Here is a 23,101-nt window from a genome sequence, read left to right on the forward strand (position 1 = left end):
TGTGAATAAATAAATGCATTAAATAAAAAGGTAAGCAATTAAAAAAAAATAAAGCCAGTATTGCTAAAATCTTTCCAACAGCCCTGAATGACAGTATTAAAATGCACCTATACTAAAACAATGTTCTTTTTAGGCCAAATAAAGAGTAGCAGAAGAAGAAGAAAGTCCCACATGCCAGACATCATTTTGTAAATGTCATTGTCATCATTTTAAAAATGGCTGAGCTTCACAGTTACACTCGTCAAGGACGGGTCCAGGGAGGCATGAAAATGACAAGAAAACAAGTCCGACTGCAAGAAACAAGAAAACAATCCTAAATAGACTAAAGAGTGTGCAGAGGAATGAATGTGAACACAGGACGCATGGCAGAGGCCCAGAGAATAATGATGTGATGCCCGACTTCAAATAACATCTGGAGCTGGCAGAGCACCAGCAAACCAAGCATTCAGAAGGATAAATAATGAGGAGTGTGGGCAGGCAGGCACATTATCATGTTAGAGCTGATCTGAGAAACAATATAGAGAGAGGCATGAGGTTAGGGTAAAAACACCTAGAGCTGACCTGCTCCTGAAGCACCGCAGAGAAATACGTGGACAGACAAACATCTCAGCGACATGACCATTGAATCTCGACTCCCTATTCTAATAAATCAGCCTCTCATTAACCACATGAGCAAAACTGAGGTCCAGTTCTATTTCATATAAGCAGCGTGTTCTGCACCCACAGGAAGTTTGTTCACAGCAGCTTATTATGTCTGCAAATCTGGCAGTGAAAGCAAAGATATAAGTCATAACATTAATCATGGCTTAGTTCCATAACAACGTGAGAGTTTACATGGATAACAGAAGGGACTGAAGCAACTACAGACATGTGAAAAAATGAGTACACCTTGTGATTTAGTAGCTTGTAGAACCTAGCAGTAACAGCTCTTTAGCTGTCAGACTGCTGACCTCACATTTGACTCTAGAATATTTTGGTATACAGAGGAGTTCATGGCTGACTCTGTTAGTGGGTGATGTCCAGGTCCTGTGGCTGCAAAACAAGCCCAAAACATCACCTCTCCAACATTGTGCCTACAGCTGATATGAGGTGTTTGGTTTCCTCTAAATTTAGTGGTGTGAAACAAACATCTGTACTGTCATGACTTTTATAGATAACTGAGGCCTGTTGACTCTGTGATGGAGAGTTTTTTTTACACGGTCTGACGTTGGGGTGAATTTGCTGTGACATCTAGTCTCCTGGGAGGATTGTAGCATTGTGTGTTAATATGCCAATGCTACATTAACACAATGTCAGTTAGTGCAGGTAGTTTCATTAGTGATTCTAAATTACCCATAGGTGTGAGTGGTTGTTTTGTCTGTGTTAGCCCTGCCTTAGACTGACAAACTGTCAGGGGTGTACCCCGCCTCTTGCACTATGGTAGCTGCTTCCCCTCTCCTGGGACCCTGATAAGGATAAGCTAAAGATAATGAATGGATGGATGGATGGTACAGCATATGTAAACAAAATAAAAATTGGGCTTAAAAAAAGCGTATATGACCAACAGTATCAAAGCATATATAATTAAAATTCAGGACAAGAGTTTTGTGGCACAATGGTGCAATGGTTAGCCCTCTTGCCTCGCCACAGGACGGTATGTGGTTGAAACCTTCTGCTCGACCCAGGTCTGCCTGTGTGGACTTTGCTTGTTATCCCTGTCCCTGTGTGGGCTTCCTCTGGGCACCCCTGCTTCCTCCCACAGTCCACTTTGCTTGTTAGGTTAATAGGTGATTCTAAAGTGGCCGTAGGTGTAGACGTGATCCTGTGTGGTTGCCTGACATGTCTCTTTCCATTAACCCTGTGTCAGACTGGTGACTTACTAAAATTTTATTAGCATTTAATCAAGCTCTTTCCATTTTTTTTTTTTTTTGCCTGGTTTATTATCAATGTCAAAATAATGTAGGCTAATACTTTATTGTATTACAACAGGGAAAATCTGGCAACATGCCAGATGCTTTGTCACCCCCCCAATCCACATACTGAGCATATCAAGTAATAGTTCTTATAGTTAGGTAGTTATAGGTATCCAGATAGTTAGTTAGTTTCCTATGGCCACATAAAGACACAGTTATAGTTAGTTAGTGATGTGATATAAGTTCTACATTCAGTTTAAACACAGTTCAAGTTGTCAAATGTCAGTTTAGTAAGTTAAACATGTTTATTATTATTATTATTTTATTGCTTCACATATGTAAAATATTACATCATTCATTAGATACAGAGGAAGGTAAATGTTGTTCAAAGTCACACATAAAGAACCAGAACCAAATGTTCACCTGTTTCAGAAAACTTCTGGAGCTTTTTGGCCATGTCGGCGACATAAAGCGCGGACTCTGGCGTCACCTGGCGGCCATTAGCAGAATCACACACCTTCACCTGTAAGAAGAAAAAAAAGAAAAAAAGATTGATGCAGCAGTCCAGAAATAGCTCTCACAAAAAAGCGCACAGTGCGTAAAAGTCCAGTTCCGGTTATGTGACGCTTCTCACAGCTTCTCCCATGGTCACACACACGCAGTTTTATAAAGAGCGGTGTTATTTCTGATCGTTTAGTCTCTGTGGGAAAATGCAAATTGTTTCAATTAGCATTTTCAGGACCTTTGTGCGCTTTCTCTTCCACCTGAACAGCGCGTTATATACTCAAGGGCTTCATTAGGGGAACAGAAGTGGGACGATTCGCTGCCTTTCTGCAGTAAAAAGTCTGTTTATAATATTTCTACGTTATTTTCTTGGTTATATCACAGATTTAAAAACGTGCCTTGTGTCCCCTAAAAGACAAATGATTTCGTCTTTTATAGTTTGCACTGGTGCTGTCTCCTTCTTGGAGTCCATCAACCTCATGAGAACATTACAAAAGGCTTAAAGTTTTGTGAGGCTCCTGCATTATTACACGGGAAACGCCCTCTATTAAATATCGTGTCCACTATGTCAAAAAAAAAAAAAAAAAGGAAAAAAAAAAGTGGATTTACAAGCAGAATATTTTCCCTGGCATGGTGTGATTTGGATTGGTGTGAGTGAGTGAGTGTCAGAGTCAGGGAGGCGGGAGGGGGGCACACAGTGTGTCTCTGCTGTGACTGTGTATCACTTCAGATGCTCAGACAGAATTAAAAATGCGCTCCTCCGCCTTGTCGCCGGTGTTGTGCGCATTTTCTTGACAAGCCCGTGTTCCCACAGCATGGTGCTCGGACTCGGAGGCTCGGCACCCTCTTCGTACATAACCATTAAACTCTCGCGGACGCTTAATTAAGACAGCAGACTGCGCACAGCGCCCCGCAGCACCTGTTCCCACCTTCAGATAGAAGGTAAGTTTGTTTTTGTTTTTTTTGGAATCGAAATTTGCGTTAAAAAGAAAAAAGAAAAAGGAGGACAGGTGTGACTGGCTGTGAAGATGCATAAAAATAAATAAATAAAAATAAGCCTGCGCGAAGTTGGAAAAAAAAGGAAGAGGTAGTTCCTGGAGAGTTGGCACATGCAGCACAGCTCCAGGCTCCAGTAGCTGTATTAATATTTTCTCCTCCCTTTTGAAGGTCCCCTTTCTCTTCTCAAGTTCAAAGCGCGTCGGCGTTTGTTGTTTAACGTAGTTTCCGGTCAGCAGGGGACGTCTCGGTAAACAATGCAGCTCGGTGATTCACGCGTGTGCGTCCCCTCGACATTAAAGTTTGTGCCAATTAATCAATTAGCGATTAGGACGGTCGGAAAGCGTTGGTGCAGGGGGGCGGGTGGGAGTGAGGCTGACGCACGACCCAAAGCTCAAAGTGGAGGTTTCATGAAATTAATATGGATGTTTTTTACATGATAATAACAGTTTGGGTGTAGGTGTTCATTATTCTCAGCCACAGGTCTGCACTGTGTACTTGGGCTGTTCCTCCTTCAACTTTACTGATGGTTTTTCCTTCTGTCTCTCAGTGGTTGTGCTGCAGATTTGTCTGTGTACAGCCTGAAGATTTCAAATTACCATATTACCTCAGACAAGCAGAAGTTCAGGGCGTTTTTTTCCCCCAGATTTCCTCCAGCACCTAATCAAACCAGCCACCCACGAGAAGTAATGCAAATTTTCATCTCTGCAGGTTTTGGAGGTGAACTAATGACCATCCATCCACCCATCCATCCGCCTGGCTTTCTTTTCTTTTCTTTCTTTTTTTTGGTTGAACTGCACCTTCACGAGGCATGCCAGTGTTCAATTAGCCACTCAGACTTTTATTTTTGAAGTATCTTGATCTCCTGTCTCCCCTCAGAGGGCAAAGTGAATGTAATCTCACACCAATGGACTGTTACATAACTTTAAAACTGAAGTGCCATCCTGCCTGCGTAGGAGTAGATGTGATGTTCCCACTTCCTCGCTGTTGTTTTGCTCGTTAATTCTGAGAGGCGCATTACTGTAAGTGGCGTTTTGTGACTTTACATGACTGCTGTTTTTTTTTAAAAAATATATCGTTTTTATTTATTTATTTTTTAAGACCCCCCACCCTTCTTTTAAATGCAGATGCAGATGAGGCCACGAGCATTACTGATTGCTTTGCGAGTCGTTGCTGTGATTATGCCGTCCTACCTACAAGAAGTCTGTGATTGCTGAATGGTGGACTGACATGTTGATTTTGACCAAATGTGTGCGTATATATTTATGTGTGTGTAGGGGGAGGGGGGCTGCTTTCTGCCCTGTGTTGTGTAGGAGGAGTGCGATCGCAGAGTGCCCAGGCATGACGCTCAGAGCTGTTGGACAGAGTTCAGTCCTTTGCTGAGCAGCCTGTCCTCTGTGCTGGAAACGGTGCGCAGACAGACACATTACAGTAACCTGACTCATGTACATGGCAGGCTTCCCCTCTTCACTGCTAAGAAATTGTGGCATCACCTTGAAACACAAGAGAGAAAAAACAGAAAAAAAGTGCTCACTCCTAAAGCAAACGTCCACCATTTTGAAAAGTCTGGCAGATATATAAGGATTGCTGGCACAGGAGACAGTTTCTCCACTGAGAGCAGTTTCTTACTCTTCAGTTAGAGTTTATTTTGGGCACCGAATCAAAACTTTATTAAAGATGTAATTAGTTTTTTGTTTTTTTTAGATAACAACCATTTCCCATCAGTGTGTCCCAGCAGTATAATCAAGTTAAGCTGCACTAACTTAGGATGTAAGACGCTCGCTTTCCAATGCGAACGCCTTCTCCAGTCAGCTTAAGTCAGATTAATTTAAATGCACAGTAGGGCAGGGCAGCACTTTACAGGAAAACAAATTGTCAGTAGCTACCAATGCTTCATACAATGTGATACGAGTAAAAAAATTGCATTTTTGTAAATATATGCAAAATGGGGAAAATACATACTCCTTCTTATCCAACCACGGTCGTGACGGTGCTGCTGGAGCTGTTGTTTTTATTGGAGAGGTGAGGTATCACCATGAATAGGTCGCCACCCCAACACCCTCAGGTCTTAACAGAGAGAACTTAAAGCACAACTATGATCATTTTGGTATGGAAACAGCAGATGTTTATGATAATATCTCCCTGGTATGGTTGCTGGTATAGCTCTCTGTTTATAGCTTCATATTAACCACAATAACAATAAACAGACACACAAACAAGAACACAGCTTCCAATCTCTTCTTAATAATTAGTGCCAATCATTTCTAGAAAAAAACTCTTTTTTTGCATCCATAAGCTCGAAGTTTCAACGGATCTTCTCAGAAGCTTGAGTCCCAATTTCCAGGTATTATCTCAAAACTTTGACTTGCTAATGCAAAACGTCTGAGTAAAAAACTTGAAATTAGATAATAACCTTAAATTATGACTTACAGATCCCAAAAAGTGTTTTAGTTTGTCAGCGGCAGAAACAAACTTCAAGTGAGAGTGGTCGGTGGTCGAAACACGTCTTTAATGATGTCATTGATCTTTATCGGTGTCAGTACTTCTCATTAAGGGTAGAGGGGAGGTCCCCAGATGTTGTCTTTATCAGTTAAGAATGATTGCTGCATTCGTAACGTTATGGTAAAGCTTCGCCTGCATCTAAAGAGGCAGCAGAAAATAACACACCTACATAACCACTTGAAAGAAACCATCACAGAAGTGATCACTTTTGTCGTACTGCACACGTGCACTCCTCTAACTCGCAAGCTAATATGTAGTATTAACAAGTAAAAGGTCACGGACACGTCACAAATTACAGAGTGCCTTTTGTATGATAAAAGATATATCCCCAAATTACCACCTCTATTGGTTTTAAGGTTGAAATTAATCAGTTCCAACTCAACAAGTTATTGACAGATGGAGCTCTGAAAAACAACACTCTGCGTTCGAAGTACAAATACTCCAAAATCGATAAGACATGATGTGATCAGAAGCTCTGCACTGCCTCATATTCATTACCTCCTGGTTAAGACCACAGATCCCACCCTGTCTCCTCACTGTTAGGGTACCGCATGCACCACAGCACTTATGGAGTGGATGTAAAACAGCAGGATTTGGAGGATATCGTTTGGTTACTGTTTCATGCAGTGTAATTAAATTAGGAAGTGTGTTGTTATAGTCCTAATATAGGTGTGTTTCTTAGGCAACCTGACAGCTTTTTCCCTCATGTTTGAGCACGTCTGGTGGATAAATGCTCCAAGGTAGATGTTCAAAACGAGAGGTTTACGGCTTACGTACACTGACTCAACAAAACATCACAAAGTAAAAGATTTGAATTTGGTTTACGGATTAAAGACGGCGAGTTTGCTAAATCTGACTCCTTAAATATGTCAAAAAACATATAGTTGACTGTTTTATTTTTACGTTTATTGTGACAGCACTTTAAAAAAAATCAGTAGGGGTTGTTTAATAGAGCAGAACTTGAAAACCAACAGATCTGGTTTGTCGTCCTCCTTCCCTGGCTTCTTCAGAGAGATTACAGTATTAATGCAGGCTTTTGTCCTCTTGTGGTCACTCTAACACAATCTGAAAATGAAAGATGAAAGTGATCCCTCTTTGTCGTTGTCAAGTCCGCGCTCGTGAGATTAAATCCACGGTAGATATCGCAGGAAAGCCGGGGAATTTAAATACTAACCAAATGTATGGACGCATATACACGCACTAAAGTCTTATCAGCAAACTAGTAGTTTAGGAAACATTTTTAGTCCTAACTCTAACATGATCGTCTAGTTTGAGGTTTCTTTGGAGGAAAGTGTTTGATAGAATAAAACTAAACTTTAAAGTTCCTAATCAAAGTCTTAAAAAGCTGCTAAAACTGATATTAGCACAAAGTCTACGAGATGCTATATCTACTCAATCAATATCTTCTCCAAAGACCCCTGACAAAACTCAACTTTTAGAGATATTATTCACTCCCGCTTATGGAAAAACCTCTGACATTACCTAACAGTCCTTTACAAAAATACCATTTTGTATGAAGAGCTCCTCATGCGTCATTAGTTACACTGTGAATCACGCAGTCATGCAGAGGTCAAGCAACACCAGAAAAAAGGAGGAACTGCGATGCTGAAAAGACTTTTGTTAAGGGTATGGATCCTATTGTTTCCAAGCACATTTTGGATCACAGCTTTAACCGCAGTTGGGATAAAGAGAGATTAAGAAGGAGAGGAGAGGTGTTTCGCCTTGTTTTTGCTGAAAGCGGTGTGAGAAAATCTGGCAGTCGCGTGGTGAGATTCCAGTTGTTATGTGTTTTTGAGAAGTGACAACGGCAAAGTGACAGCATCTTGAAGAAAGTTGGTTTCCAGTTTTCGTGGGAGACAAGTGAATGTGGCCGGGCTGTTATCTTGGCAACTTTTCCAGCTCTTATTATGAGGAAAATGCAAGATTCAGTGACCTGTTCAGATGGACAACTTTGGCACTCCAAATCGAGTACAGGCTTTCCAGATAAGCTCCAAAACACGGTGGGAAAAAGACACAGTAAATAAGATTTGCAGTAAATTAAAACCTCAGTCAAAACTTTATCCACTGATTATTTGTATATAAATAATAATAGTCACTGCTCACAAATAGTCCACATTTTTAGACTTTCTCAAAGCTGATGACGACCACTTACTTTGTTTTGTTGTGGGACCACAGACTGTATTTAAAAATAGATGAGGCCACTGTGACGCCACCTACTGCCTTGTGAAGAAAAATACGTTTTCTGGGGGACTAGAAGCTAACATTCTGAAGACAGAATTTTATTTTTTTTTACTTTTTTTTTTTACATTTTACAAAAATTCTGACAGTTTTGAGACATATTTGCAGACACTGAAGTTAAGATAGCAAACAGAAATATTGGAATGTCTCCTTGTTCGTGATTTTTTTCTTTTGTGTTTTGTTTGTTTTTGTGCACAGCCAGGATTGTTGGTTGGCATCTCTGACTGGCTTTTCCCGTGCTGCGTCACATATTTGGATGAGTGGTTTGAATATGAATTTACCTGCTAATACTATCAAGCTTAGTTAGCAAGGTGCATGGATAGCTCATGAGTCACTCAGAAAAAAGCAGCATACATGTCTAATGTGGGCTCCAGCACATTTTCTTTGTGGACCAGCTGAAGTCAGCTGACTGCTGGCTCTGAGGTTTCCTCCTCTTCCTGGATTCACCCAGCTGCATCCTACACTATATGAGTAGATGTTATATGAGGCATCATGAATGCTTTCCAAATCCTAACTATTAAAAAGACAGCAAAAGGGTGAAATATCAGCTAAAATTCACATTGATGACTCCTACCAAAGTTCTTCTGGAAGCAGGTCCTGTTACTTTTAAACAAATTTAAAACAAATTTTAAAGTATTATTAAATTAAACTTTAAATTTAAACCAGGATATTAAAAAATGCACAGATTCACTCATATCTGATTAAAAACATCTTTTAAAAGTTTGCTTACTTTTACCACAAATAAGACTTTAGGAGGTTTTTCCTCTTTAAGCTTAACCGCTACTGATAAAAATGCTTTCAGTAAAGGTTCGATTTTATTGGTTTAGTTTTGAGCTCTTTGATTGGTCCTTCTTGGGTTTATTGGCCAATAGCTGTTCTTCTACAGCATTATGCAGCGTGGTCAACACTTAGTGGATTGACAGTAGCTAAAGTCTGTTCTGAGGATGCGTAAATGCACTCACGTAAGTTTATTCATTTGTTATTTATAATCAATATTAGAGAGTACTAGATATCAATAGCTTTATTTGTTGTGTATATTTTTTCTTAAATTGCTAATGTCTAAACTTGCTAGTCTGGGTGGTATGCTAACCACCGCTTGGTCAGTCAAATTAATGTGCACATTTCTGAAGAACATTTATATTATTTATATGTAAATAGTCTATAAATACTGTTTACATGTGCACAAGCATTCAAATAACATATTAGAATATTGTAGTTACGAAATAAACATTTAGGATTACTTTAGGTTAAAGTTTATTTGTATTTAGAAAATGCTTTCTATGGGCCTTTGGTGCCCTCTGGTGACACATGCAAAATAGATTGGTCACCTGGGAAACGGATGTACTTTATTGTTTGGTCGTTTTTGTTCTTTATTTGTGGCCAGAATACACATATAGTACCATTGTGTACTACATGCTTGTAGTGGTTTTAATTATTTGAACTTTCAAGGCATCCCTCCTGTTGCAAAATTCTCACACAAAATTTTATTCCAAATTATTTTAGTGCCGTTTCTGTTTCTTTCAATGTCTCTCATAGTAGCCAGGAACTAACCTGCCAGTTACCAAGGATACCACAACCTGCCCTGCAGCCGTTTAACATCAATCACTATAAAATGTACCACAATATTGTATACAATATGAAAAAAACTCAACTCCAGCAGCACATCACATTATGTAAGCTTTAAATTTCCTATTTAAATGTTTCTTCTTACTTTCCTGTCCTCTTCTCCCACACTTCCACATCTTTTTCCACCTCCGACAGTTTTACACATTAACATGTTGTTTCTGTTTTTCTGTTCCTGTGAAATACAGTATCTGTACCTTTAGCTAGTAGACACATTGTGTCAAACTGCACAGAACAAAAATGCTTACTTGAAAGTATTTTTGTATCGTAAACTGTAAGATTTAAATACTCATTAGCTGAAGGTGCTGGAACACTGGCCCACTTTATCCCATGTGTGTACCCACCGACACAGATAGCTGCTAATTAGTGCTATGTTGTCTTTCAGCTGCTCCCTTATTAGCAAGCAGTGTTGGGGTTGTTATTCAGTAAAGGTTATGTATTTCACATTAGTCACTGCTTTTCTTGAAAGTAATGCAGTACATTACTTAACTATTCCACAGAAAAAAAGTAATTTGTTACATTACTTGCTAATTAGTTTTCACGTTACTCTGTAACATGGCTTAAATGCGTCATCACATAAAAACCAGTTAACAATATAAACCTGGGGCCACTATCCCGCACACCAACACAAACGGTTATCCTAATGAGCACATATGCTGTCTGTGAAAATGCAGTAATGAGTAAATCTAACTGTAATGTGATTATTGAATTGAAAACGTGTTACTGAAAAATGTAATGGGAATATTCTTAAAGGCACCAACATCAAAAAATATGTGAATTTCACCGACTTAAAATAACATAGGTGAGAGCCTAGCAGAGAGCTAGCATGACAGCCCCCTGTGTTAGCCTCCACCTCTCTAATAATGATAACTTTCAGCCTTTCAAACAAACATGACTCCTTGTACAGTTGATATAGAGGGAAACATTTGCTCTCAAAGTGAACTCAAGTTTTGGCATGTCCACACTGGCTTTATTTTTCTGCCCCAGCAGCTGCTGCTTGGCACTACTGTGCGAGTTACTATCCGGTTGTTAAGTGATGACGTGACGAATCCTACTTCCGGGTCTAAAGTAGTCTGCGTGTCTAGTCTGGCTTTTGTGTTGTTAACATGTTTAATGTTTTGTATTTTCTTCTATTTAATCTCAAAAAGCTCCTAAAACAGTCAGTGATCACTGTTGACCTCCCTCGGCTATTATTACCGCTAATCATTTATTTAAGCTCAGTTTTTAAAACCTCAGGATGTAACAGCCCAGCCCATGCAGCAGTATATGAATGACTAACCTCGTATTGTGGATGGATTATCTCAGTTGTTCTCCTGGCTGAAGTTTGGTCCTTTTACAGCATCCTGCCATGCGATTACATTTGTTCCTGACCACCGAGAACACTCACGTTAACTTTTATCGAGTGGAAAAAAAGTTAGCTTGTTTATATTATGCTAACATAGCTGTGTCGCTAGCGGTCACGTAGCACATCATTATATACCAGCTAGCCCAACTTCAGTAACCCTACAAACGTCACTGCTGTTTAGTTTTCTGTCTTCATTTATGTTGGAAGTGATAACAGAGCTGTACGTTTTAATTTGTTTCCAAAACCCCACAGTCAGGACATGCTATATTGTATTTAGATAAAAGCTAGCGAGCTAACTTCCTGCTAACTTCCCGTTAAATGTCATAAATTCCGTTTTCATGGATGCCTGGATGTTAAACTCAATTGTTACACCTGGTAGAGCAGAACGCTGATCATTTTATTAAAGATGAAAGACTTTAGACAGTTTTTCAACTCTCAGTAATGCCATAGTGATCGTTTGATATATGGACCTGCAGCAGAGTTTAGGCCCAGACACGGCTAGTGACGTCAGACTTAACGACTGGATAGCTAATAGTTTAGCTAACACGTCCATCATTCCATTCAACAGGCAGCTCTATCATTCAGCTGGTGTTTCTGTTCACCTGCTGAATTTAGCGCTAACATTCACATACTTTCAGCTCTGCTTTTAGTCACTCCTGAGAAAATATCTGTATCTTTAGCTGCTAACCCGCGCAAGATGTTCATCAGCAAGCTGCTGTTTCGTATTCAGTACGTGCTTTTCAGAGTTTTTTCTTTTTCAGGGTTAATGACTGCAGTAAATTTGTACTATAATTATACTCCTAATGTTTTTTCAGTCTAAATGTGCTTTTATAGATAGTTTTAATAGGAGGACTTCAATACTGTGGATTATTTTTTTCATTTCTTATGTTTAAATCACGGTTCACTTTATTTCTCTGTCTGAATGGGCATACTTATCCAATTTGGGATCCGTATCAAATCTAAAAATATCCTATATTAGATTTACACCTCATAATAACTGCAGTCTCCACACCTCATATTTGCTCTTTTCAGTGCTAAACACGCAATTATTCACGCCAAATTATCCTGAATTCAAATAATCATAAGATTTTAACATGCATTATATACCTAAAGCTGCCATTAACAAAAGCTGAATGATTATAGGTTGCAGGCTGACCTCTGTGTCACACTATGGAGCAAAAATGGAACAGTTAAATGATTTGACATCATAATGGATCACATTTAGCTTTTCTCTCATTACACACACACACAGACACGCATCTCTGGTCTGACAGAACTATTTGTGATAATGCTCCTTCTGAATCACCACATCAGTTAACCGATATGCTTCTAAAATTATGAAAATTCACAGTTATGCTAACAGTCCTTCTTCTCTCCTACAGCCCAAGTGTTGCTTCTGACTCATACTAATGCCTTTGTACTACTTCGTCATGCACACACACATACACACAACACTGCTCTCACTTCCTTGTCACTAGCCCTGAGTGCCTTTGCTATGCCGCTTATGCAGCAGGCATCAAAACGGACACCTGTCATCAGTCAGCAGGCCCCCGTGCCCACTGTTGCCCCCTGTGGATACTTATAGCCCACTGCAATTATGTTGTTCCATTAGTCATCCTACGCATGCAGTGATGGGCTGCTGGCTATACTTATCCACTGTCATGGTCACTCTTATGCAAATGAGAGATTTTACAGACTGATGAGAGAGTGGCTGGCGTCAAAGCAAGAATTTATGCTGAACCTTAAGTACACAGTTGTTAGTCTGATTTCTGTTTGAGTTTAGAACTACCTCTGCTTGACATGTTAAGGCTTCAACTATTATGAAGTTAGAGCTGGCGTATACTGTGTATATAACAGTGTGTAGTTACATTCAAGTAGATAGACCACTGGCCACTGTTCATAAATCCAGCAATGTGGCCGCCATATTGATCAGAAATAACAAATATAAATTCATCGCAATATATTAATGCCTGTACACATTTTTCCTGCCACCATCCTCTTCAGAGTAGGAAAAACTTTTCTGCTGCAGCAGCAAGACACATTGTCTGAAATGACAAGAGAAGATGTGTTGTGGTGACAGTGGGTTGCAAAGAGGCTTGCAATAGGCAGCAACTGATGTGAGCTAAAAAGACTCAAATAGCATGTTCTACGCTACATTTGCCAACTGCACAATGCATATCAGCTGAACCTACAGCTGATTTGGGTTAGCACTGAGATCAGCTGATCTGCTGAGCGTGCATTTGAGCCTGACTTGCTGGAGTGAATGCTATACAGGTGAGAACAGCTATTAGGCCTATGAATTTTAAAGTTTTTGTCAAAAGTCATTTTTAACAGTTAAGGGATGGTCGACATAGTATTTCTAAACATTCTACTTTTCTTTAAGCATTTCAAAGAATGAATGAATATTTTTTTCTACACAATTACAGAAAAAATGAGAGGTTTATTGAGCCATAGCACAAACCTCTACTGTGCAATGATGTGGTTTAACTTTGTAAAATCAAACTAAAAGTAAGGCTTATCTTTTATTTAACACACAGTATAAAAACTCCAGCATGGGTTTGAGCTATTTCTTGAAAACGCATCATGTCAAAAGCAAAAGAAGTCAGTTTAGACAGTTTAAACCTGGCAGAGGTGGGAAGACAAAGATTTCAAAGACTCTGGAAAGAAAACGATTGACTACTGTCTGATTAAAGGACCACCTGGAGACATTATGTACACTGGAAGTGTGGCACAAGATTTCAGATGACCCAAAAACTAGGTCTCTTTGGCCACAGAGATGCTGCTTATGTTTGGAGAAAGAAGAGAGAGGAAAACAACTCCACAGTGAAACATGGTGGAGTATTATGTTGTGGGGATGCTTCAGAAGATCTGGTACCAGGAATCTTGTCAAGATGGAAGGAATCATGATGAAAGAAGGATATGTGAAGCTTCAGAAAGAAAAACCCATGAAACAAGAATGGCCTGGGATTGCTGAGGAGACATAAGTGATACTTACTGAAAACTACAACAAACGACTGCAGGCTGTTATCCAGCAAAAACAACGCACAACTGACTTTCAGCATCAGGGAGGTCAAATGGGGAACGTAAAGTAATGTAAGTATCTATAATAAAACTAGGATGTTTGGAAAAGCTGTGTTAAAAGTTCCTTGCTCTGTTTAACAGAACTTGGGAAAAATACATTTTCTGTATGTGATTAATAAATGTGCACAATAACCTGTTAATTCTTATTATTAGTCATGTTAATTTGTCGATGGTAAGCTGCTATAAATGTGCAGAAATCTGTGCATCCTGTGGATTTCTCAGAGCTGCAACATCAGCGTATATCCATGAAATGTTATGTCCCTGCCGAATGTAAAATCTGTAGAAGATGATTTTTTTTAAAAAGTGAATTTCCAGCGCCTGCTTATCAAAGACTCCAGATGGAAACACCGTATGTAGGATGTAACAATGAGCAAAGTGCACGGCACTGCTATCTGCTTTCAGCATTACTATCACTGCATGTTTATTGGCTGGGGTTTACATTTGTGAGAACTCGGTGGATTTCACTCGGTGTGGCAGAAGCTGAAGCTGCATCAGCTCAGTGAAAAGTGGGTGGGTTGTTGAGATTTAAGTTTCCGCCTCGTTCCTCCTCTGCTGCCGTCTCAGGAGCCTCTCTAACTTTCCCTGGACTTATTGCATTAGGGTTTGTTTTTTCCCCTGTGAGTAGCTGGCAAAATGCGAAGTACTGTACGGATGATTTAGAATTTTCTTTGACGTTTTTGACAGTGCATCAATCACCAGCAGCATTTCCCATCTCATTATTTGGGATAACTGATCAGGCTTCCAGATCACAGCTTGCAGATGTGTAAATCGTGAAGGTTTCTGCTTAACTGGACGCCTGCGCTGCTTTGCTATTACTGCCTCTGTCATTATATGGCTACATCCACCTACACATAAAACTCAGCTGAAAACAAGTTTATGAGTGTTCTCTGGAGGCTGCTGAAATGAATGCTGGGAAATGCAGGAGTGTGAAGCAGGAGGGAGAATAAAGGGGCAGCATGCAACAATCTGGGACAGCCTGATTTCACATTTCAGGAGGGCTTTTTTTGGTTATTACTTATGTTACATTACATTAAGTTTTTATCGCACATTCTGTTATTTATTTTTAAATCTTCTCCCTCCTTGTGACTGCAAAACACTAGGCTTTCTTTGATGGATTACTTGTTGTGTCTCAGGTAGGTCTAAAGTTCATCCGTACTGGAACCGAAGGTAATTTGTCAAAGCAAACACTTGGGGTTTGCTGCAAGAAAGGATGCACAAGTTTTAGTTAATCAAATATGTCAGCGGTCTCCAACCTTTTTTGCGCCACAGACCAGTTTATGTCTGACAATATTTTCATGGACTGGCCTTTAAGGTGTCGCGGATAAATACAACAAAATAAAACCGGTACCTAAAAAAAGAAGATTTATTCATAACACTCGGGAAAAGACCCAGGGACACAGACGATAACGCTAAAAACGATTTAAAAAAAGCAGAGCACTGGATGTTTTTTCTGCAGTGAACTGCAACACAAACTCGCTATTCACCACTAATGCGACTATAGATGTGCCACGTCACGTGGATGTGGTTCAGGAGGTTGGTAGCTCAAGAGATATTTTGAGCTTTGTAACATGGTGTGTTATCCTGCTGGATGACACACTGTGGTCATAAACAGATGGATGTGGTCAGCAGCAATACTCAGGCAGGCTGTGGTGTTACTGAGGCAGGATTCTTATTTGCACTAAAGTATATCAAGATAACATCCCCTACACCTTGCACCACCTCTACCACCAGCAGCCTGAACTGTTGATGATGTGGGATTATTTTATTTTCAGATTTATATTTCAAATGAACATGAATCTAGATGAAATGTAGATTTGTTTTCAATATCTAATAATGGTGTAAAACAATAGTTGTATGACATGTTTAAAGGGTAATGAGTCCATTCACATTGAGTAAATGTGTTATGCACAGCCCTAGCCACTCTTAGATCCAATGGCGCTGTTCATCTGCAGATCAGCTGTACTCTAGACCAGTGGTGTTGGTGAGGGGTGGGGGTGGGCGGGTAGAGGCTCCAGAAGACCAATCATATTTCATGGCTGTAGAACCAGTAGTTGCCTTGCACACCTGACAATACTCTTCTTCCTCACATGCATGACACAGCAGAGCTTTTTGGGTTCATTGTCTGTGAAGTCTTCAAATAAGCTCGATCCCTTGGGGGCGCCACTGTGCTTCTGTGCATCCTGAGTGGACGCTGCTGTGGAGGCGGACAAACTGCATCCTGCAAATCTGGACGCCATGATGTTGACCATCTGCATGAAGCTGAGCTTCTAGCATAGCAGCTGGTCACTGTTAGCAATCTCTTTCATCCCCCACAATGTGACTTACTCACATTCAGCCCTAAAAGCCGTTTTTCTCTCGAGTCCTGAGTTGTTGTCCAGTGACAGACAGGTGGTGATGTAATCTCTGTACACCATTTATGATGCACCACTGCCTATAAAATCTAAACAAAACACTGATACCTATTGCACCTGCTGTGTTTTCTCACATCTGTTGTAAAATCGTCCTTTGTCAGGGTTTGAGTCACTCCGTCAGCCCGTCATCGCTCGCAGTCCTTCAAAATTTCTCATCTCCTCTCCAAAAGGTGTAGCCAGGTTTTCTCCAGCAGTCAGTCATTATTTGCACAATAAAATCTGATGTTTCCTGCTCAAATTACCCACCAACAGCCTGCTGCTTCTCCTTTTCCCCCCTCTGTAGCACTCACTCCAGTTTTGACTGTACAAGCTCTTCTCCCCTCTACCTTTTTCCCAGAAGAGGAACATAATTTAAGGTTCTCTAAAAATCCTCAACAACTCCCCACTGAATCGCACTACTGGGCTCAGCACTTCTTCCCTCCTCCTCCTCTCCCCATCCCGCTTCAGTCAAACCTTGCCCTAACTGTCTCTTCATCTACTTCTTGTTAAGTGCTGAGTGCGATCAGCAGCATCAGACTTTATGCTCTACCCCGCTGGGCTCCCACTGCTGCTGCTTATGCTGCAGCTGCTGCCCTCAGGTGCAAAAACACCTTGTTAGATATACAGCGTGCGTCGTCTCCTTCTGCTTATTACATTTCCAGTCTGCCAGCTCGCAGCGCTGCGGGCCCACCGATGTTGTGATTTCCTTATCCAAGCTTTAATTTGCAGTGCCGACTTTTCTCTCTTCTCTTTTCATCGTTTTATCTTTTATCTTTCTTTTGTGTTTCTCCCTCTCTGTTTCTCTGAGGGAATTACATAAGACTTTCTGTGTGTGTGTGTGTGTGTGTGTGTGTGTGTGTGTGTGTGTGTGTGTGTGTGTGTGTGTGTGTTTGTGTGTGTGTGTGTGTGTGTGTGTGTGTGTGTGTGTGTGGGCAGCACTGCATTTTATGTAAGGTGGACCTGGAGATGGCTAGCAAAACATTTGTGTCTTGCTCTCTCATTCTCTCTCTGCTTGTCTTGTGTGTGTGTGCGTGTGTGTGTGTGTGTGTGTGTGTGTGTGTGTGTGTGTGTGTGTGTGTGTGTTCGGGTCATCGGACTGTGGTTGACTCCAGATACACAATGATGTGACTCTCCAAGCCCACTCAGAGTCGTAATAACACGCACATATACACACAAAACACGTATTTTAAATTGTAATTATTCATTAAGCAGCTTGATATATGACTTGTACTTTTACAGTGATGCTGCTTGTTGACTTGTGACGCACATGTAAAGTGTGTCTGAGTTTTTTTATTTTTTTGAAGGATAAAGATTCATCCTTTGTTTTATTCATTTAAAACTGCCTGTCGTCAGGCTTGCCAGGATAACAGTGGCAGATTTGCAGCTTCACAATTCAGTATTTTCTGAAACAATAGCTACTCGAAGTAAACAAAAGCAGTCTTTGTATTTCAAGCCAACAAGAAGGGATTTTCTTGATTGAAATTAGGTTTGAAATTTATGACAGTGGACATTTAGCCATGGCCGATGGCCGACCACGGCTCGATGAAACAGGGAATATCAAGAAATAGCAGATTTTATTAACTTCAGCTTTGGCTAATGATGGGAAGCTAGCTCAAACCTTAAGATCAGGCTATGTTATAGGGCATAGACTGCAGAAGGACATAGACCAGGGGTTTGAGGAGTAAAGTAAACAGTGGAGGTACTTACACCTGCATTTTCCCAACACCCACAAGGGGCAACACCTCTGGTTGCAAAAGACAATGTTATTACTATTTATTGTGTTTTGTCTGATTCAAGCTGATGTTGCCATCCCTATATTGGTATTTTGGATGTGATAAATGAGGGGCGGATCCTACTGTGAAACCATATGTATGAGGACATCCTGGATAATCCTCCTTTCTGAAACTTGTGGCCAAATTTTCCAAAATTGATTTCATGTATATTATTCTATAAGACCCAAATAAGCAATTAAGAGCATTAAGTCATCAGGGAAGTGCTTAAAGCAGTCAGGTCTGAGGTCGGTTTTCACTTCTATGGAGCCAGAACTGTTTGTAGTCACAGGTATTTTGGCCTCCTTTAACAAATAAGAGGAATCCAAGTTTAAGGCTTTTTACCCTCCCGCGCTGTTCGCCGTATTGGGTGGCAGATCTCCGCCAGCGTAATCGATCAGCTACAGCTCCTTCGGCCTCACCCCATGCTATGTCTTAGGTGTGTAAATCATCAACGAAAGTCCTTCGCCATGTTGTACGGGGGCGGTCTGGTTTGCTTGGGCAGTCTTGGGCAGTTAGTGCGGGAGTTGGCGTAAAATGTGACGTCCAAAGTGCATACATTGCTCAGTCACAATGTCACAGAGGGGACGTGTGGCAGTCCAGTGGTGGACGTCTTAATTCGTGACATGGTCTTGGTAAGAGACCTGCAAGATCCGTCTTAGCCATCGATGTTGGGCCTCATTGAGTCTATTGGGGATTTTGGCTGATGTTTTCCACGACTCACGAGCTTTAAGGCACTCGGCTTTAATTTTCTTACTGGTATCTACATTTAAAATGACCAGTAAATGATCATTTAAAAAGTAAAAAAGAGTCAAGACTTTTAGTACTTAAATGCAGTACTTTAATCTGTTGCATTCCCACCATCTTCTTTATGAGACAGGACAGCTGAGGTGCTGCTGCCACATCAAATATTTGGTAAGCTGTTTTTTTAACATTAACAAACATGAAACATGGTGAAAAAGATTTTTGATTAAAGCGCACCACTTTTAAAGACACATGGACGCAATATATGTGGAAAGGTCTTTTAAAATTACCCACACAGAATGAAAGAAGTCTGTATTTTTAAGATAGTTGAGATAATAAAGCATGTTTTCTTTGATTTTATGGTCAGCAGCTCAACTCTTGGATCTGACCTCTGCAACAAGTGGCTTTCTTTATTTAAATTAAATTTGTAACCCTACAATAACAACTCAACTAAGTAATACTAACAGGTGTTGGAAAACTAGCATTCTGGGTTTAAAAGGCTAAAGAAGAACAACAACACACTTAAAACTGTCCTCTTACATAGAGAAAGCATCTTATATAGGTGGCTATTATCATAAAACACAGACCCTAATGTGACTGATATGTGCTGCACTTGTTTCCTAACCTTTCCTGTGCTATCTACAGTTAATGGTCCTGCAGGGTGCAGACTGGGAACTTGTTTCTCCTGGAGGAGGGGAGGGTTATGTAATAGGTGACAGGAGGTGATGAAAAATGTGAAAATTTCAAATGTGATACTGAAAGGAAAACAATATTCATAATGCTTTTACTAATATCGTTGAAACAGATCGTGTGTGAGCTGTGCTTCGGCGGTCTGATGTAAGGAAAAGGAGGAACTGGAAATATAGTGATCATTAACAACATCATTTCTTCACTTTCCTTAAGAATAAAGGAAAGAAGTACGTCCTAGAAATAAAACACCTCTGCACCCCGGAAAAACCTGTCACCCGTCAGCCAACAGTGTGTGTGTGTGTGTGTGTGTGTGTGTGTGTGTGTGTGTGTGTGCGCGCATCTCCAACTTGTTAGAGAAAGGGTGTTTCACTGAGTGGGAATGCCTGGTAGGATGTGTAGGCCCAGGTTGCCATAGCAACCATCTGCTGCTACGCTCGCAAGCGTTCGCCGGCAGCCCACACAGTGTGACATCCAGCAGCAAGCCAGTCTTACAGAGAAAGTAACACTGTGACTGAAAGCTTACATTAAAGAGCCAAAAATAAGCAAACACAAAAAATCCCAAAAAACAGTGAATTAGTTTCACTTCACGTCCACGTAAAGGTGAATCTGTTTAGAAAGTGTTAGTGCAATAAATTCTTTAGGAATGCTGCTATAGTGGTGACAGAAGGAGGAGAGGTGTGCAGCATGTGAAACACAGCAGACTTTGGCAGATTATAGAAGGAACAGAAGGATGTAAAGCTGCTTTAAATGTTCAGGATTTGTGAAGTTTGGTAAAGGATGAGGATGGTTAAAGCCGCTCACAGGCAGGCAGCAGGTAAAAGTCAGAGTGTGGTGCGGGCCTAAAGGAGCTGCAGTGTCATCGCTAGGGCCATTGAGTTTAAAAAAAAAACATGGCAGGAAACTGGTGGTGTTTCTTCCACAAAGCTCAGGAATGGATTGCTAATATGTTCTAATTGAGACCATGAATAATTTATCAAGAAAAAAATTGGCTCACCACTTCAATCTCTTGACTTTCTCTTGTTTAATAATTCTATCTATCTCAAGCAAGTACAGCTTTACAGCACACTATAAAATATCCAAAAAATAAAAATGTATGCACTCTGCATAAATCACACACACAGCACGACATAAATAACACTTTGCTGAGACTTTATGTGGGCTTTCTGACAAATCTAATACAACTCTTGCGAGGGGGCTGGCGGAGGGGTTGGGGCGAAATAAAAGTCTTCAATCCAGAAAACACACGATGGTCATACACAGGAAATCAGTTTGTGCGACAAACAATCCAAATGAGGGGCAGGCAAAAGTCAAGCCATATTTCAACAGAAATCATTAATAATCTAACAGGTGGCAAGCAAACAGCTAGAGGCTTATATACTCCACGGAAGCTGATGACTAATTGGAAACAGGTGTTGCAGACTAAACACAGGTCACACTAATGAGGGCAAACCATTAGACAGGAAGTACAACTGACAACAGTGTAAACATACTGACACTGATTAGGTTTTGGAGGACTTGGGTATAAAAGCTAACACCACTCTAACACCATGCAGTTATTGACATTTAACACTATTTTATATATTCATAATATATTCTTCTGAACTATAATTAACAACTTAGTCTGTTCTACTCAAGTGAAGTGTTATAGTTTGTCTGGTGTTACATTAAAAGTGTCCCATCAGCAGTGTTGGAGCCTAGCTTAATGCTAAGCTAGCAGCTGGACCACACAGATGATTCTTGAGTCATGCTAGCTTTTGGTGGGGAAGGGCCACACCATGTGAATAACTTGTTATTATTATTGTTATTGTATGCCCATGCGACAGTATTGTTTGGCCTGTTCATGAAACTGGAATGATAAAATGCTTTTATAAGGTGTGGTAGGTGCATAAATGCTAACAATAGGTTGTTTTAGCCCATTGGTAGGTGGTTGCTAGGTAACATGATGCTGTTTATAATTCATCATGAACAATTCAGTTTTTGTGGACATATGTGAGATGTTTTTGTTGTGGAATAAAAACGATACCACACCTCATTAAAAACATGTTAGGTACATAAAAGCTAAAAACTGGTCATTTATTCGTTTGTTGCCAGGCAGTGTAGTGACATCATAATATATTATGTGTAATTCAACTGTTGTGGGTATAAATATTACATTAATGCTGTGTAATTAACGTGATATCAAACCTTTCTAAAACGTACTAGATCCTTAAATGCCACTAATAGGTCATTTTGCCTGTTGCTAGGCAACATGATGATATCATAATATCTGATATGGATAAAAACTTGGTGGCCTAAGATGTGCCTGTGTGCCAAATTTGGTTGATTCTTGATGTTGTGGGACTTCATAAGCAAATAGATTATTGTTATCATTATTATCAGTAGTAGTCTAACATGTGTTTACTTTTCTTAATAGAGCCTAAAATGGTTCATGACTATTTAATAAAACTAAAGTAAAGACATTTCAAAGCTTTTCCCTTGGTACAAAATGCTAACAACAGCAATTAAAATATGAAACCTAATCACTTTTTACGGGGGCAGAGAGTAAACACATACATCCATCCTCCTACCTTTATCAGGGTCACAGGGGTTGGAGTCTAGCCTGTCTAGAAGAGGTATACACTGGACAGGTTTCCAGTCTGTCACTGGACTGTGAAAGACAGATTATTTATGAACAATTTGTTAATTAATTAACCTAACCACCCTAACTACTACCTCCACACAGAAAGGATCTGGCCACATGATGAATTTGATCCCAGGACATCCCCGCTGTGTGGAAACAGTGCTAACCTCCTTGGTACTGTGCTGCTGTATCACAATCTGCTTCTTTAAACTTCTGTCCTTAAAAAAAAAATCATGATTTGAAGTTTGAAATTTGAAATATTTGACAGGAACAGCTTGTCTGATTTGTTTTTTTCTCTGGTTGCATCTGTCTTGCAGATGCAGGAGGTGGGCAGTTCCCAGCGAGGCTCTCAGCGGGCCTTCAGCGTCCTGGATCGTTTGCTGCTCACACATCCTGTGTGGCTGCAGCTGTCACTCAACCAAGAAGCTGCCCTCTACATCCTGCTCAGAGAACCTGTCGGGGTGAGGAACTATCAATCATATTACTCATACTATTTAATCAGGTAAAACAATAATGAATAATCTTTTGTGCATACCAATGAACTGGATGGTTACATATGTAACTAAAAAAGCAGGATTTTGTAAAATCTTACGTGGATATGATTCCTGGCTCTCCCTGCTTTAGCTTCATATTTACTGAGGGTGGTCTAAATGTCCTCATCTAATTAAATCATCATCTAAGTACCACCAATCAACCTATTCATGCCA

The 23,101-nt window shown here is 40.2% G+C and overlaps 1 protein-coding gene across 2 annotated transcripts in view; it reads left to right on the forward strand.

Moving 5' to 3' along the window:
* Positions 1–3,106: 3,106 nt before the first annotated feature.
* The window catches only part of rin1b (Ras and Rab interactor 1b), a 41,499-nt gene continuing 21,504 nt past the window's right edge, over positions 3,107–23,101 (forward strand). Inside the window, exons 1-2 of one of the 2 annotated variants that reach the window (XM_086279151.1) lie at positions 3,107–3,338; positions 22,712–22,855. In XM_086279151.1, coding sequence (XP_086135277.1) covers positions 22,712–22,855 — 144 coding nt within the window. In that variant the 5' untranslated portion in view covers positions 3,107–3,338. Of the gene's footprint in view, positions 3,339–22,496; positions 22,569–22,711; positions 22,856–23,101 lie in introns of those variants that run through there. The other variant, XM_086279142.1, reaches the window with a different exon arrangement.

This window comes from Aulonocara sp. 'chitande type north' Nkhata Bay, linkage group LG3, assembly GCF_057382095.1.
Source record: "Aulonocara sp. 'chitande type north' Nkhata Bay isolate Kocher_YH1m ecotype deep benthic linkage group LG3, A_spYH_male_GT1.1, whole genome shotgun sequence".
Lineage (NCBI taxonomy): Eukaryota > Metazoa > Chordata > Actinopteri > Cichliformes > Cichlidae > Aulonocara > Aulonocara sp. 'chitande type north' Nkhata Bay.